At 38.1% G+C, this 18,186-nt stretch overlaps 1 protein-coding gene across 1 annotated transcript in view; it reads left to right on the top strand.

Moving 5' to 3' along the window:
- The window catches only part of grik3 (glutamate ionotropic receptor kainate type subunit 3), a 95,744-nt gene extending 87,322 nt beyond the window's left edge, over window positions 1-8,422 (top strand). The window contains exons 13-16 of the mRNA XM_035950820.2: window positions 818-1,035; window positions 3,630-3,855; window positions 4,099-4,349; window positions 5,024-8,422. Coding sequence (XP_035806713.2) covers window positions 818-1,035; window positions 3,630-3,855; window positions 4,099-4,349; window positions 5,024-5,389 — 1,061 coding nt within the window. The 3' untranslated portion in view covers window positions 5,390-8,422. The remainder of the gene's footprint in view (window positions 1-817; window positions 1,036-3,629; window positions 3,856-4,098; window positions 4,350-5,023) is intronic.
- Window positions 8,423-18,186: the final 9,764 nt, after the last annotated feature.

Below are 18,186 nucleotides of genomic sequence, written 5' to 3'. Positions count from 1 at the left end.
GTTATACATGCTGTGATGATGTGTTTGCAAATGTGTACATGCAGTCGACCTGATGAGATATGATTCGACGTGATATGAACACGTTTTTCATTTCTTGAATTATAAAAAGACCTTTTTCCCCCAAGATTTCATATCTTATATAATTTCAACAAATGAACTCGTTTGGCAGCTGGTTCACCAAAACTCATTTCAGACAACAAATTCAGCAACAGACTATGACTGACCACAATCGCCAGTGATCCTCAGTAGATAAATCTAAAACGGTAACTGAATGCTGGCAGTGCTTTAGCAATAGAAAGCTGTTAAGTGTGATTACAGTGGCGAACAGATACTGGACAGAAGAGTATGAATCATCTCTTCTGAGACAGAGTTACAATTGTATAGGAAAAATATTTTCCATGTTGCACTGACAATACAGAATATGACAAAGTTTTTATATAATTTTGCTATACTTTTATGAATGTTTTGTTAATTATGGTTGAATAGCTTGTCAGAATGCACAGTGGAAGTTGTCCTATAGAATCTTAAGGTTTACACGAGCTGCAAAAAAGCACTTGTAGCTAATATAAAAGCCTGGGCAACATACAGTTTCACTGCTCCGATCTACTGTTTCTGAACTATTAAGAGTTTGACTTATCTGCCAAGCCGGCTTCAATACCTGTTTTATCACTGACACTACCTCGATCAACACCAGCGGCGCTGCCAAAACATTTGCAAGCTAATTAACAAAATGCTAGTGATCGTGTTACTGCATATGTTTATTTCAGTTACATTTCAGTCAGTTGCTTAATACACTCTCACTCTGTGTTGCATACAGGCTCAGAATTGATGCCCAAAGCCCTGTCGACCAGAATAATTGGCGGGATCTGGTGGTTCTTCACACTCATCATCATATCATCCTATACAGCTAATTTAGCAGCTTTCCTCACTGTGGAAAGAATGGACTCCCCTGTGGACTCAGCTGATGACATTGCCAAGCAGACCAAGATTGAGTACGGTGTGGTTAAAGATGGTGCAACTATGACTTTCTTCAAGGTAAAGTACAAACAGTACAGAGTAGTTATGACTGAGTAATGCAAAAATAGAGTCACTACTAACAATTACTGAAGGTATACATATATGTACATATACACACACACACACACACACACACACACATATATATATATATACACATACACACACACACATATATATATATATATACACACACATACACATACACACATATATATATATACACACACACACACACACACACACACACACACACACACACACACACACACACACACACACACACACACACACACACACACACACACACACACACACACACACACACACACACAGTTTCTAATTCGTAATTCCCACAGCAAAGGAAAATTCTTTAGCTTCTCCACACTGTTTGATGTATGCCTGATGATTTTTTTTTTTTATTCCAAACTTTCAGCACTTGCCTGCAGGGTTTTTGACTCTATTTTATTATTTTAAGCTTTGCTTTAGATGCTTCTGCTTCTGTGGTGCTGAATAACACATGTAACAGAGTTACAATTTCTCAGAGTAAGAAAATGAAAGCACTGCACATTTTATTGGAGACAGTCCATAACTTTATGACATTCAATAACAAAAAAAGGGCATCAATCTGCCCTAGTTTTTATTCCCCCAAATTTTCTAGTTGTCTTCCAGTTTTCCAGTTTTCTTATTCAGTAAATCTGCAGAATGGTGTGTACGCTGGACTGCACAGCTTTGATTATGTAACTGTGTTCAGGATTTTTGTTGATATCATAGATGCTGAAGACTGCAGTGATATCTTGAAATGCATCCTATTATTTTTTTTTTGAAATATTACTAATTACTAATCATAGCACTTTTCAGTCAATAATTTTTGCCAAAATGTAATGATGAATAAAGATTTTCAAGGAAAAACAGTCAACCTTCAGGTCTTCAGAATAGCTATGTAAAAGAAAGTTATTTTAAAACATTTTATGCACTTTCATAAATTGCAGTTGTGATTTTCCTGTCGTAAATAGAAGGACACACAGGTGTCTAATTACCCAAAGCTCAAGTGCCCTCTGCTCTCTCTTGCTCCTACAGACAGGCTTAATGACGTTAACTCGATGAGGCACAGAAGCATGATAAATACTGATGAGACCCAGTGAATAGATAAAGGTTTTGCAGGTGCTTATAACTGGAGGCTTTTGCTTCTAAGTTTATGTCACAAAATATATTTAACTGTCTGTGATTGTGCCTTTGAATCCAGTCAAATGTGCTGTGAGATGCAGCTCGAGAAGTGTCCACTCCAGGCATCCGCCCCATAGACAACAGATGGCCGGTTGTGAGGCAGATGTATTCCCATGACATAGACGCAAAAATTAATGTGGAGTTGATATTTTGATTGTGGATCATGGCAAAATCCGCCACTGGTAGTTGGTTCATCCTGATTTGATTTGCTTCACAAGACACTGGATGAATGTAAAACTTTACTTTCTCCACACACATGCTTTCAATACCGTCTATTTGTAACTTGTACTACATATGTTGATTAATTCACCATCCAGAAGGCTGTTACATCACCTGAAACCCATCATGAGCCTCATAGATAGATGCTTCATTTGTTATTGCACATTTTCATATACAACGAAATCATGGAGGAGTTGTGCACATAATAGAGTCGGAAAGTGCACACCCAAGCAAACACTTTCAAGGAATGTAGCTTTTACCTGCTAATACACCTCTTACCACCTATTGTTGACAGATTAAAAGAAAAATACTGAATGTGGTGCCATTTTCCACTCTTCTCAGAGAGATATGATTTCTCAGGAAGCGTTCTTTATCATGAGTCATTTGATATATGAGTAACACGCTGCAAGTTGTCATATGGTCAGATGCCAATTTAGCAACATTTGTCACACATCTTAATTGGTATTTTTAAGTTTTAATATCACAGTATCATATCTTAGTTTAAAGCAGCCAGGACTGTGCTTCTACTCGAGTTAACCATAATAGAGGGCTTCTTATAATAGCATCTTTCACAATTTGAAATGGTTTATAGTCTTTAGACAGTAATTATCTAGGATTAGACATGGCATAAATGTGACCTCATAGAAAATTGCATGAAATACCAAATAGCCTGATGCAAGACTAATGGCAAGGCATTCTATTATTGCTGCTTTAGTAGCACTTATGAGAATAGATGTGTGCAAAGCTTCAATTTACTGTTCTTTAATCCTGTGACAATGGAGATCTGTAGGAGTAATCATTTAAATCTATTTGGTCACTTACCAAAGAAACCACATTCATAAATGCTGTAAATGAACCAGTACTATCTTTGACATTTCCTATTCAAACTTTCATAAAAATCACCATAAGTGCAAAGTTATTCTGTCATTTTTTAGAGTTTACAAAGGGACTAGCAAGATTTCATGCTTAGCAATATTTTCTGCTTCAACACCTTGGGCTAAAGCATATGAAAGTTATTTTGCTCAAGTTTTTTTTTTTTCTTTTTTGCGGTAAAAGCATTGTATATTTTTTAACTATATTTTCCTTGCCTGCAGCAAGAGAGATTGTTCAAATGAGGTTCAAAGGCATACATTTCTTTTTTAACTGGCTCGTTCCATCCCCTACAGAAATCTAGGGTTTCTACTTTTGAGAAGATGTGGGCCTTTATGAGCAGCAGGCCGAGAACATCATTGGTGAAGTCCATTGAGGATGGAATTCAGAGGGTGCTGAAGTCAGACTACGCCCTCATTACGGAGTCGACCACTATTGATTACATCACGAGGAGGAACTGTAACCTGACACAGGTGGGAGGGATTATCGACAGCAAAGGTTACGGCATCGGCACTCCCCTCGGTAAGACCAGAGAGTACATTTGAGACTAGCAAGTACTAAAAAATTTAAGCCCTTTTCATAAGTCCTGTGTTGCTTTTTTTGAAGGTTGAGGGTAAGGTACGGCTTTATAGAAGCAGTAGCAGCACAAATTGTGTTTTTTAGCTGCTGTTCAGAGAGTAAATGACAACGTGTTTATGAACCCTATTATCACAGAGTCCAGCTGGCGTTTCTTCCAAAATAAAATAGGCCTTATGTTGCTTCCAGGCTCCCCATACAGGGACAAAATCACCATAGCAATCTTAAGCATCTTGGAGGATGGGCGCCTACACATGCTGAAGGAGAAGTGGTGGAGTGGGAGCAGCTGCTTGGATGAAGAGCGTCGTGAGACAGGCCCCATGGGTATCCAGAACCTGGGTGGTATATTCATTGTGCTGGCATCTGGCTTAGTGCTGTCTGTTTTTGTGGCAATCGCTGAATTCATCTACAAGCTAAGGAAGACTGCGGAACATGAACAGGTATATGTCCCCATAAATAATTTGAAGAATATTTTCTTAATTTGATTTTTACTCTGTTGTTTGGATGCATGGAAAATTCATTTAAAATGAATTCAATTCCATTCTACTAGAATTTCACTTCATCTCAGCTTGATTTTTATACTTCCACATATTCCACATAGCCTCTAAACCAAAGCTGTGCTCTATTCATGGCTTTTAGTTCAAACATGTTATAAAAGGATTTGCATGCCTTTGGCTAATCCCCAGTAGTACTTGGCCATAACACCACAACATTTACTTATTTTAACAGGCATAATTGCAAATTGGAGCATAGAGAATTAATCCATTATTAGTCATTGGAGATGTCAGAATAGCATGAACCCTTTACTGTTGTAAATCACTAATCTGAGTCATGCTAAGTGAGTAGATGCATGCATGCTCATGCACCACACTTGTTCACACTTTAAGACACAGCAGCCATAATGAAATGAGCTACATGTGGTGACACATGCAGGCACACACATATACATACTGCAGCATTAACGCAGCATGAATGTTCCAATCCTCTTTGTGTTCTTTAGACTGTCAACACTCTCTGCTGTCAGAACAATTTAAAGCTAAGGCATTTACCCCCCGTCCCTCTCCCCTCTTCTCCCTCTTGCTCCCCTCCCCGTATCCTCCCTTTTCGCCCAGAGGTCTTTGTGCAGTGCCATGGTGGACGAGATCAGACTGTCGTTCACCTGCGAGAGACGGGTGAAACACAAGCCACAGCCTCCAGTCATGGTGAAGACGGATGCAGTGATCAACATGCACGCTTACAACGACCGACGACTCCCAGGAAAGGACAACTTGAGCTGCAGCACTGGGATGACTCCCGTATTCCCATGACATTGTGTTCCCCACAGGGCAAGAACCTCCTGAGCAACGTGTCAGGGGTGGTGCCAGAGACTAGAGACAATGGCATAGACGGGATCACCAGATACTCCATTAACCACAGTGACATGGGGACACTAACGAAACACGGGCATCTCAAAATGGCAGCATCAGCCACACAGGTATGACAACATTCACCACTAAAATCCAACTACAAGAGGTAAAAAAAATAGCTGGAGAGCTTCTGTGGGAAAAAAAAAAATCAATTCCTGAAAAGGTGGAACAGTATACCCAAATAGTCAGTTTCAAGTCTGATGTTTACGTGCGCAACACAAAAACACAAGAAAAAACAACTTTCAAGGAATCCTCAGTCAGTGAAAAGACTGGAAATTTTGTGTGAGAATAAGGCCTAAAACAAGAAGAAAGGTTTTGTGGAGAATGGCAATAAATGACAGACATACAATGCAAGGAGGACAAAGAAGAGAAGTTTTCATTGAAGATGAGTTCTGCCACACGTGAAAATTGTGACATAAAAAAATTCTTACCTTTATCCTGTTTATTTAATTTTTTGAATGGCCTTTTGACAGCAGAAAATAATGTTACCTCAAACATGTTGTCTAGGCTAGAATGGTTGTCTTTGAATCACAAGCTGTAGGAATACCCATTTAGCATCTGCAGTATTGTTACTGGTGGAAAGCCACAGCAAGATGTGGATCAGTAAATTTAAGTTTGTCGTAACTGTGATGTGTAATTAACTATATTGTTAGACACAAGCAATCCATCACTGATGCAAAGTGGATTGTGGAGAAATCTATATTACAAACAAGAGATTCCACCATGTACTATTGGATCTTATTGTTATGGGATTCAATTCATTTGAAGTACATTTTAAGTCAAATGATTTTGTACATGATTGAATTTTAATCAGTAACAATATTGATAGCCAAAGATCTGACCATTCAATAGAACTATGTACAGAAAGAGCCACTACTGTTCACTTAGTTTTTTAGGGCACTCATTTTTGTGTTTAATGCAAAGCAAATTGATGTGGTTTTTCCAGCCATTCAGGGTAGTACGTATCCAAAGTAAATTGTATTTGGCACAGTTGTGGCATTGTATATTTGCTGGTTTTTTAAACCAGATCACCTCAAAATATCATTACCAACACTGTAATGTAAAACAATTATTGCATAAACAATAGAATACTTTCTTGATCAGATGTCTTTCTTGAAACAAACCTGGGTGCTGTGTAATTTCCAAATGGATAATCATGGAAATATTGGGCATTTATATGAACCGATTTCTAATAATGAAATGGTAGCATGTACCACTGTACTTTTCCAAAACCTCCATGTATTGACTGGGTTGGAAGGCATTAGATCAGGCGTTTCTGTTAATATCTAAGATAAGTAAAGAACTGCAAGGCACAGAGACAAAAGGTAAGCGACTGTGACCTTAAAACGTAAGTGCATTTTTTGAGTGCATTTAATCACGACCTTCATTAAACTATGTCCTGGTCTTTGTCCATGTGTGGCCACAGAACCACTGAATGTTCCAGGTACTTCTGAACTTTTTTTTTTTGAGCAGTTCGTTTCTCAGATGTGATCTAGAGGCTCTTTGGCAGAAAAATGGTTGCTTTGCATTAAAAAAAAACTAAGAAGGGGTTGGTTTTAAGGCAGAAAAGAAATATTTTGGGGTTATCAAGTTGTTTTTCTGTTCAATTTACCTGATGGACTGAGTCAATCCATACTTGTGTGTCAACACGTGAAAGACAATGTGGTGAATAGACAAAAGACAGTTGATAATTTTGTGTGTTCGTGGTGACTTTAATGCCTACATTGAGTATGTGTATATCTTCAGCAAGTGTCACACCGAAGGAAGATTCGAGGAGTCTGTGAGCTGCAGTCACCTGGGAGCTGAACGAACAGCAAACCTCTGTGAGGTTTACGTTGTTGAAATACAGAGACAAAAAAGAAAAAAAACTTAACTATCTATGATTCAAGGAAACTCCAATCTGTAAAACTTAGCATTGGTTTGGTAGAGATTCACTGTATAATTGTTTATTGATTCCCTTCTGCAAAGTAGAGTATGTAGATAAGATCAGCAGGAGAAAATGTATTTTGCTAAATTTATACTGTTATAAATGAATTCTGTTCACAGTCAAATATGTTCTAGATGCTATTTATTTCATTAGAGAGGTCACTTTAACCTACTCCCTCACTTTATCCCAGTTCCACAGCCCCAAATGTTGTTTATTTATTTAATGGAAATGCATTATAATATGGTATATTGGATTACTATCATCCAAATGGGAAAATGTATGTAAATCTTCTTTTATGATGGCTAATATATTTCTACAAGGTGAACATGAAATGGAGATAGCGAGCTTCCCCAACAGTGTAGGGTACACTCTCTTAGACTAGGTTTATCTTATATAAGTGGACCTTACTCTTCATGAAATCTGGATTGCAACTTGGTATACAGTATGGCTGATTTGCAGTTATACTATATTACTGCTACCCTCGTGTGTACTGTAGCTTTTTCATGCAGGTGATTCAAAGACTCCAGATTGCTCGTATTTCACCTCTGTAATATGTGAAAATAATTAAAAATGTCATCATAATCAAAAATTAGTTGGAATTACCACAGGGTTTATGATTTGGCTGATTCAGTCAGTTTGACTACTGGATATATACATCTTTTTTTTAATAAATTAATGTGAATAATACTGTCATTTTACACAAAAATTGTATGAAATGTGAGAGAAAAGTAACGCAAAATGTAAGCTACATAACCTGTGTTCCATTAGCAGTGTGTGATACGAGTTTTGATTTTCCAGCGGTCATGACGGTATGCCTTTTTATGTATACCTTTCTTTTGTTTTGCAAAGCTTCTCTCATTTAGCAGAAAACCTCTCAAACAATACGATAAATATGTTGGTGCCAACCAGGGTTTTCTTTGTGCACATGCAGAATTTCTATGAATATAGTTTTTGTAAGGTTTTGTAAGAAAAAAAGGAAAAAAAGATTTTGTTTTCCTAGTAACTATATGTGTTAAAAGAACATTAGAATAACCGACATCTGAGTAAAACATGGGGAAAATGAACAAAGTACTATAGAAAAGCTATTGAATTATTTTCTTTTTAACACACTGTGAATAATTCAATTGTACAGTTTGCTGTATGGGTTATATGAAGTTTTAAATAAAAAATACAAACTATATCTGTTGATCTACTGATTGATGGTTGGTGTCGTCTTATCATGTTAAAAACAGGTTTCTTTAACATGTGAAACACAACATTCACATTTGATTCTCATAAATTAAGATACTATAATTAATAAATTAATATTTTATCATTTAGAAGGTTTACACTGAGAACTAGAAAACTAACTAACAATTACTTAATTCTAAGTATATTTTAATGAAGATTTCCCCCTAATGATTAGACTAAACTAGACTAGATGAGACCCAATTAGATTCGATTTAATTAGAATGCCCCTGGTAGGTGACTGTAGAATACCAATTACAACCTGGCGAACATCGAAGGTACCACAAAAAATTAGAGCAACCAAATGTGTTTAACAATACTTTTGCTCATTACAAAACAAAACAAAAAAAGTAATAATAATTAACTGCATTTTGCTGACTATCTCATCACATGTCAAATATGTAACACTAATGTACTGTATAGATCTATATGTTTAAATTCGAAAATTTACGAGTAACTGGTTTCAAGAAATCAACCTTTTAATGTTGTTTTATTTGTCTGAAGCTTGATAAATAAATCATACTTTGACAAATAATCTGATGATCCACATATTCAGTGTCCACCATTTGAGGATTTTTACTTTTGGCATTGTTGATCCATGCAGCTGTAGGAGACAGAAAATAAAGCTAAATGGCCACATAATAGCATAACATAAATACATAATCTTGACTAAATGCTTTCTATAATGAACATTATTAATATTCACAATGCATTTTGCCACAGTTATTTTTCACAGTGAACAGAGTAAAACACATAATACCATTTTGCCAACCATGAGATAGACTAAATGGGGTGTTTTTAATTATTAACCGTTACCCAGGAATGGGCTTTTATTTTCCTATGCCCTGTCACAATAAATAAGAAATAGGTGAGAATTTTAATACTGGTCTCCAGTAATACGAACTCCAAATCCAATATGTTATGCAGACATGCTGCATGGTAACACTTCCCACCTCTCATAAAAAACAAAGAATATTACCAAACTACAGAATAAGAAAGGAATAAACTCGTGCCTCAAGCATGACGGAGTGTGTGTCTTGATGTGAGGTAGCCAATCCTCTGCGATAGAGAGAGATTAACCTTGCTGGCGTTGGGATGGCAGATGTGCGTGTTAAAAAAGCCGGGGAAACCCCAGGCCACGGCTTTCAGGAGCAGCGGGCGCATAATGAGTGATGGGCAGGGGCATTGCACCTAATGGGAAGATTTATTATCTCTCACTATCAATTAATCCCTTTGGACAGACCGGGGCCAGCAGGAATGCATCAGGAGTATGTAAAAGAGAGAGAGGGAGACCAAAGGAGGATAGGAGTCAGCCAGATGAAGAGAATGAGAGATGTGAAAGGACGTCAGAGGTGGAGGGAGCAGGAGCAGTGGGGCGAAATGAAAAAAGATTGGGTGAGAATAGGAAAAAGCGAAGGAGGATGATTTGAAGACAGTAAAGTAGCTGCAAAGATTTGAGAGCTATATTGAGAGTGAAGGAAGAAAAATGATGCGTTGATGACAGAGTGAAGAAAGAACAAATAATGAAACTACACTCGATAAAGAGAGGCCAAATCATTTTTCAGAAACTCAGTCAACATAAAACAGAATCTGGAAGACTGATACAACACCATGAACTACTTTGTGCACTTGCTTTTAAAGATTACTTATATGTTCAGCTGGGAAACTCTGGACTGGCTGGCTAGTGGTGCAATATTGTAGATATCTGGAGAAGTAGGTCAACAAATATAGTATACTATTATAAGAAAACAGATTTTTTGAGTCGACCACATCTTTAAACGAATTTTTAAGAAAATAATTATTGCATTTAAAGGCAGTTATGTAATAATGAAATGATTGGTTTAATATTAATAGCTTGCAGCCCAATATAGAACCATTAACTATTCATTTTGCTTTCATACAGTGTTACTCATGTCATAAATAGCAGTGGTAATGAATGAAACTGGAACTTTACAGATTCAATGCAATGTGAACAGATTTAGAGGTCCAGCATGGAGAGAGTAAAGCTGACCTCAAACAGCTTTCCAATTATGTAAACTGCCTTGGTCCTTGCCTGCTCTTCCTGGTTTTCTCACTCTGATGGCACATGTCCAGACATATGCTCTTTTTTGACGACCTTGACAGGGCCTTCATTGGGTGATGTTCGGCTTGACACTCCTGGCCCATGTGCTGGAGGCCGGTGGCTGTGCATCATCGACCCATTTGGGGGTCGATGACTGCCCGACCCAAACCATGCCCGTCTCTGTGGTCCCACTGGGTGAAAGGCCCATCTCTGCTGAAGCTGCACCAGAGAATTGGCTTGATAGGAGGGCTAGTGGGCGCTGAACCTTATTATAAGCAATGTCATCATCCCAGAAACCTGAATTCCCTCCAGGAAGTGCAGGATATGTAGCTGTAAATGATACAGCTGAATAAATATTGTTTTGGACGAATGGAAATATATATCGCCTTAGAATAAAACAGCAAGCAAGACATGGGAAGTTAACTTTAAAGTTACGGCCCTTAAGATTTTCATAAAATCTATTTCTATGTTTGATACAATCTATGGTCAACGTTTTTTTTTCCTGCAGTGGCTGCTCAGTGTATTTACATTCTGTAATTACTTTTCAGTGTTTGTGGTACAGTTCTTTCTGTTTTAGATTCAAATCGCCTTCACACACCCGCAAGGGAGTCACTAGTATTCAGCATGTAATCCACCAAGTTACTATGTTTAAATTTATTTCAATTATGCCAGCCTTATTATTCATCGGTCATTCTTCTAAAGCCATATCAGAGCTGTATTAATTTACAGCCCAGAATCAGCATTTCGTACTCCCGCTGCTTCACAATAAAAGCTTTTAGTTTGCAAAACATGGAGTTCCTATTATTGCAATGATGCAATGTGTTTGTAACCAAAGAATCTACAAAGCTTGATCATTTTTCATTTTTGGAGGCAGGTAATGATACAAGAAACAGGAGCCACAGCGAGGTGTAAAATGAACGCGCACTATGAAGTGTATTTTAAAATGATAAATGTAAACATTTTGTGCTATTGACCTTCCAGCATAAAGTCAAATTCTAAATTGTTGGAGGTGTCCAACTTACAACTGAGGACACAAAGAAAGAGTTGCAGTTTATCACATATATTTAACTGAAACAAGTCAAACACTTAGACTGTATTGACACTGATACATTTACACTTAAACATGTGGGCAGCGTGCCAGAGCAGAATTACAAGACTAATAGGTCGATAGCACTGTCCATTCCAATAACATTAAAAATGATGAACAATTAATGAGTGTGTAATTACAGTACACCATAATGCTCTAATGAAGTGGTACCACAGTGGGAATACTCATGCATATTCTAACTTCCATAATGAGCTTGGCATTACATTTGTCGTATTTGTACAGGGAGACACCATATGGCAGAGTGTCATAATGAGAGAAAGCCATTGTTTATTCCAGACCTCATCTCTTTCATTGCAAATCAGTGACACCATGAGTATCAGAGCTTTGTCTTCCCACCATCATGTTAAATTATCCATTTGTGTTTAGGTGAAATAGCCTGATAGAGATGTTGCCCATGAAATGCCTTGGTGACTTGCTCTTTCTCCTCTCTGTCTTTGACCCTGATAATGACTGGAATAGAAGCTTTTCATGAATATAAATGAAAAGCAATTTTCTCCAGTGTACATAAAATAACACTCTTGAACGTTTAATGCAGAGCAGTGTTTGTCAAGAAGGTACTGTGCTTTTGCAGTTTAACTTCACTTTGGGCACACAGTGGCCACTGCACCTCTTCATTTATGAAAACCCTTCACTTGTCTCAACATGTACATGAAGTCTAAGCATACTTAACCTAAATGTGGGAATGCATATTATGCATAACATATATTGGCAAGGAGGGGGCAAATTCCTTCCAACATTAAAATATGCTGAAAATCCTCCCTCCCATGTGTGTGTGTGTATGTACAGTCATAAAAAAAAATATTAGATCACCCTTGTTTTCTTCAATTTCTTGTTCATTTCAATGTCTGGTACAACTAAAGGTACATTTGTTTGGACAAATATAATGATAACAAAAAAAATGTTCATAAGAGTTTAATTTAAGAGCTGATATCTAGCCATTTTTCATGTTTTTTTTTTTTATGATAACCAAAATGACTTCACTTCTTACATCAATAGCTATGGCATGGTACTGCCAAAAACAGTGCTTTCAGGCATTCCATGTTTTCTTTTCTGCCTGTTTTAGTCACATGATACACACAGGAGTTAGTACTTGATTGCATAACCATTGTTTCTGATGACTGCAGCCATGCATCTTGGCTGCTCTCCACCAGCTTCTGACACTGTTCTGCTGTCACAGCAGCCCATTCCTGTTACACAAATTCAAACAAACTAGCTTTGTTTTTGGGCTTGTGGTTCTCCATATTGCGTTTGATGATTTTCCACAGGTTTTCAATTGGATTTAGATCTGGTGATTGAGCAGGTCAAGGCATGGCTCCAACGTTCTGGTTCTCCATCCAGGCTGTAACTGACCTTGCCATGTGGTAAGGGACATTATCTTGTTGGAAAATCCAGTCATTGGAGGCAGGAAAGAGTTTTCCAGCTGATGGAAGAAGACTGTTTTCAAGAGTATCCCTGTACATGACCTGGTTCATTTGTCCTTCACACAATTGCATTTGCCCTGTTCCACCCAAACTGAAACAACCCCAGATGGTCACTGATCCACCCCCATGTTTTACTGTAGGGGCAGACAGTCTGGTTTGTAGCCTCTCCAGGCTTCCTCCTAACCAGTAATTTGGCTGGAGTGGGCATCAACTGAAAACTGGATTCATCACTAAATAAATAAATAAATAAATAAATAAATAAATATATACACTACCAGTCAAAAGTTTGGACACACCTTGTCATTCAATGTTTTTTTCCTTTATTTTTACTGCGTTCTACATTGCAGATACATAATGAAGACATCAGAACTATGAAGCAAGATATATGGAATTATGTAGCAAAGAAACAATTCTAAACCTAAATATGTTTTAGATTTTAGATTCCTCAAGGTAAGTCACCCTTTGCTTTGATGACAGCTTTGCAAACCCTTGGCCTTCTCTCACTGAGCTTCATGAGGTTGTCACCTGAAATGGTTTTCACTTCACAGGTGTGCCTTGTCAAAGTTAATTTGTGGAATTTCTTGCCTTCTTAATGGGGTTGGGACCATCAGGTGTGTTGTGCAGAAGTCAGGTTGGTACACAGTTGGCAGCCCTATTTGACAACTGTTAGAATCCATATTATGGCAAAAAAACAAACAAACAATAAGCTAAGTAAAGAGAAATGACAGTCCAACATTACTTTGAGAAATGAAGGTCAGTCAATCTGGAAAATTGCAAAAACTTTGAATGTATCCCCAAGTGCAGTCGCAGAAATCATCAACCACTACGACAAAACTGTCTCACATGAGGACCACCCCAGGAAAGGAAGACCAAGAGTCACCTCTGCTGAGGATAAGTTTATCTGACTCACCAGCCTCAGAAATCACAAGTTAACAGCACCTCAGATTAGAGCCCAGATAAATGTCACACAGAGTTCTAGTAGCAGATACATCTCTACATCAATTGTTCAGAAGAGACTGCACCAATCAGGCCTTTATGGTCAAATAGCTGCTAAGAAAGCACTACTAAGGAAAAGCAACAAGCAGAAGAGATTTGTCTGGGCCAAGAAACACAAGAAATGGACATTAGACCAGTGGAAACCTGTGCTTTGGTTTGAGATCTTTGGTTCCACCCACCGTGTCTTTGTGTGACGCAGAAAAGGTGAACGGATGGTCTCTACATGCATGGTTCCCACCGTGAAGCATGGAGGAGGAGGTGTGATGGTTTGGGGGTGCTTTGCTGATGACACTGTTGAGGATTAATTCAAAACTGAAGGCACACTGAACCAGCATGGCTACCACAGCATCCTGCAGCGACATGCCATCCCATCTGGTTTGCATTTAGTTGGACCATCATTTATTTTTCCACAGAACAATGACCCCAAACACACCTCCAGACTGTATAAGGACTATTTGACCAAGTGAGAGTGATGGAGTGCTGTGTCAGGTGCTCATCATCTCTGGAAACGCCTTTAAGACTGTTGGAAAACCATTTCAGGTGATTCCCTCATGAAGCTCATTCAGATAATGCCAAGACTATGCAAAGCAGTAATCAAAGCAAAGGGTGGTTATTTTGAAGAATCCAGAATATAAAACATGTTTTGACCTATTTCACACTTTTTTGATTACAACATAACTCCATTCTGTATTCATTCATAGTTTTGACACCTTCAGTGAGAATCTACAATGTAAACAGCCATGAAAAAAAAAAACATTAAATGAGAAGGTGTGTCCAAATTTTTGACTGGTAGTGCAGATTCTTGTGCTGTGTTACATAAAATGCATTAGGAACTGTTTCATTCCTCTTTAAAATATTGAAAGGAAAATGTTTTAGTTGAAGGCATAAAATCTATTGCACAAAAAGGCAAATAAACAACCCAAGATGATTTTAGGAACCAAGACTCCAAAAGCAAACATAACCTGTAACTTGTATTGTTTTCAGTTTTGCTCAACTGTCAGTAAAAATAATCAGGACTTTTTATAAGGTGCATATTTGAAGTTATTTTTTACCACGCTGGTGTGTGCCCACATCCAGAAATTGTTGATTCCTGCAAAGAAGGAGACAAACTACTATCTATCAACCCAAACAATGGATCCTAAACCAGAAAAGGACCTTTGAGATGAAACGTTCACTGCATGGATGTTTCACTGAAGTTACTTCAGAAAATGTTAGATGTTTTCCAGTCATCAAAGACTGAGATTCCTTTGAAAGCTCCCAGTATCTTGCTGAGTCCACACAGAAAAATTCAGTCTGTTCTGGATGAAACAGAGACAGCTTTGCATCATTGTCACTAATGAAAAGCACCTAAAAGCATATTCATCCATTTGCAGAATAGCAGTATATTGTCTACAGGAAGCAAATGTTAAAATTACAAAAGCTATTACTTGCCTTGTTTGTATGAGGGGCACAGCATCTACATCTATAGGATTACACTGCAGCTGGTATTGCTTTTTTTTGCTGGCTTGGTGTACTTAATAAAATGGCGATTACGATGTGCTACATAAGCAGGTCTTCTCATCATCAAACAGGAACTCCAAACTTCTTTTCTCATTGCTACCTGAGGAGATACTGTCAGTATTTTATTCCAAGGTTGCCCGCAGCCTACAGCAAGGCTGTTTGATGTTGGCCCAGGACCAGACTCCATTCAGTTCCAGAGGGGGATGAGGTTCACTAGCAGATCATTTGCGATTCTCTATCAAACTCAATGCCTACATTCCCATCCGTCAACTTGGGAAGCTGCCAGTGCATGCAACAATATTCTTTCATGTAAACTTCTATAAAATTTGCTACAATATAAAAATTGAGGCTGTACAAAGGCAATGTTTATCAAGATGGGCAAAATGGCTTGTGCTGACTGCTCTGTGCACCCTTGCCAGCTGAATGCTAAAAGAACGTTTTTCAGAATTGGCAAGCATTACCCACCCTGGCTTTGCATATTCGCTATAATGACATGATCATGATGATAAGTTTAATTTCTTTTACAACAAGAGGGTGAGAGCAATTTTGCTTTACAATTGCAGAGAGGAAGTAATTATGCCAGGAACTCAATCCAAGTATGTCTTTTGCAAAAGTTTCCTTTGCCTCCTTAATAAAACATAAAAACTCCTTAGTGATGGAAGTCAGACAGTTGCTATTCTCTCTTATATGTCTCTTCTACATGGAGAAGTGGCCGTTGCACAGGGAAAGTGCTAAAAGGTGTCAGGCTGGCTGGGGGGAAAGTTTAGAGTCTGTGACGGCCAATTTGAGCAGCCTGCAGAAGGAGAACTGCCATGGCATCTTCCTCCCTCTGTCGCTTTCCAGTAGAACGTTAAAGACAAACAAAAAACACACAGTCACTAAGGTGACAGCACTATTGGAAATTATTTATCATTTTGTGAGGCCATGGCATGGATTTGCGTCTATAAACTGCTCATTAATATTAAATAAGGAAGTGACAGTTGGAGGGACTTGGCATGCTCACTTGGCACCTCAAGCGGAATTGCAAGTGAAAGCTCTGTGTTTTGTTTAACCCAATATGTGGTGGTTAAATGAAAGAACAGCTGCTTCTCACCTCTAAGACCAAACTGCTGCTCAATGTTTATTTTATATCTAACATTATAATACTGCTCTTATTGCACTGGTGTAGGAAAAAAAACAGAGCTGTCTTTTAATTTTGGCAAATGCAACGTGTTATCTTGAATTGTCAACAAACCCTGGGCCTTTGAATATAACAGATTTATTCACTGTTTCATTCTTAATCAGTTTTTTAAATGGTATTTTCGTGCGTATCTGCTCAGAGTTGAATTCCGGTCCTTTGGATCGAGTTTCTGTCACAGACTTTGGCAGCGTTTCCCTTGTTTCAGTTAACCAACATCCCCTCATGCCACACACTAAATATTCAGTTGCAAACAAAGCCACACACTGCAGCCGTAAAGTGCATGATTAAAACAGTGTCAAGCTTGCAGTATTTATAGCAGATGACTTCCGTTATGCTAGACCGCTTTTAATATCCACACAAAGCTACAAAAATGTTAATGCGCGGTGACTGAAAATAACAATTTACGTCCCCAATCCTGCTTTATTTTTGCGGCTCCTTGTTGCCTGTGTTTATGAGTAAGGCCAAATGAACAGTCATATTTAATTACAGAACATTATTGTTCAATGAGGCTTTGTTAATGCAAGCTTGTGTCTCAGATATAAAAGATAAAGAGACAGCACCTGTAGCCGAGCATAAATGGGACGGCACATTATCTTTTTTTTTGGTGGCTTAAAGAGTAATTTGATTTATGAGTGCATTCACATCAGTGAATTTGGAGATAAAATGCATAAGCCCTGATGCTCAGTTAAGTTGGATGAGTAATAAAATTCTGTGTATGTCTTTGATTTGTTAAAAGAATGAAAGTAGTGTTAATTTGTGTGCGGAAAGGGACCTGGAAAGCAGCTTATCGGAATTCTTCCAAGCACTCAAGTCATATTTTATAATAAAAAGCCACCAGTTTTGAGAGAAGATTTGCGACCCCCACACCACATTCCAATTCTTTGCCTTAGACTTCTGCCATGAAAAGACCGTTAGGAAATGCTGCTTGGCATGAAGCGCGTGGCACAGGCTTCGTTGGCGGTTTGTGCCATTGCATATGGGAAGTCCTTCAAAGTCAGCCGTCATGCCGCAGGCAGCATTCTAATGAGGTCATCAATAACCTGCAACAGCTGCTCAGAGAGAGAGACCTCATCTGTTGAGCTCGCGCCACCAGTGACTCTGCTGTAAATGAACAAACAGCTCCAAAATAATGAGGATATTCTATGTAACATACAGCAGTATTTTACTATGAACCATTAATCCTTGGAACAGCAGTAGATTTTATGTTGAGTGAGAGTGAATGTGAAGGTGGAAGGAAATTCCTCAGGGACTGTCACTTAGTCGACTGTTAGACTTTTGCAAGAATGAGCTTTTCAAAACAAGGCCGCAGCAAACATGTCATCTGCTATTAAATGATGCAGTTCCCTTTTTAGGCCATTCAAATAAATTCTGTCCTCACTGTTTTCAACCTCAGATACATATAAATATTTATGGGACACGATATTCTGTTAAATATGAAAAATCAACAGAA

This window comes from Amphiprion ocellaris, chromosome 9 (assembly GCF_022539595.1).
Source record: "Amphiprion ocellaris isolate individual 3 ecotype Okinawa chromosome 9, ASM2253959v1, whole genome shotgun sequence".
Lineage (NCBI taxonomy): Eukaryota > Metazoa > Chordata > Actinopteri > Pomacentridae > Amphiprion > Amphiprion ocellaris.
This window is presented reverse-complemented; position numbering and strand designations above follow the sequence as displayed.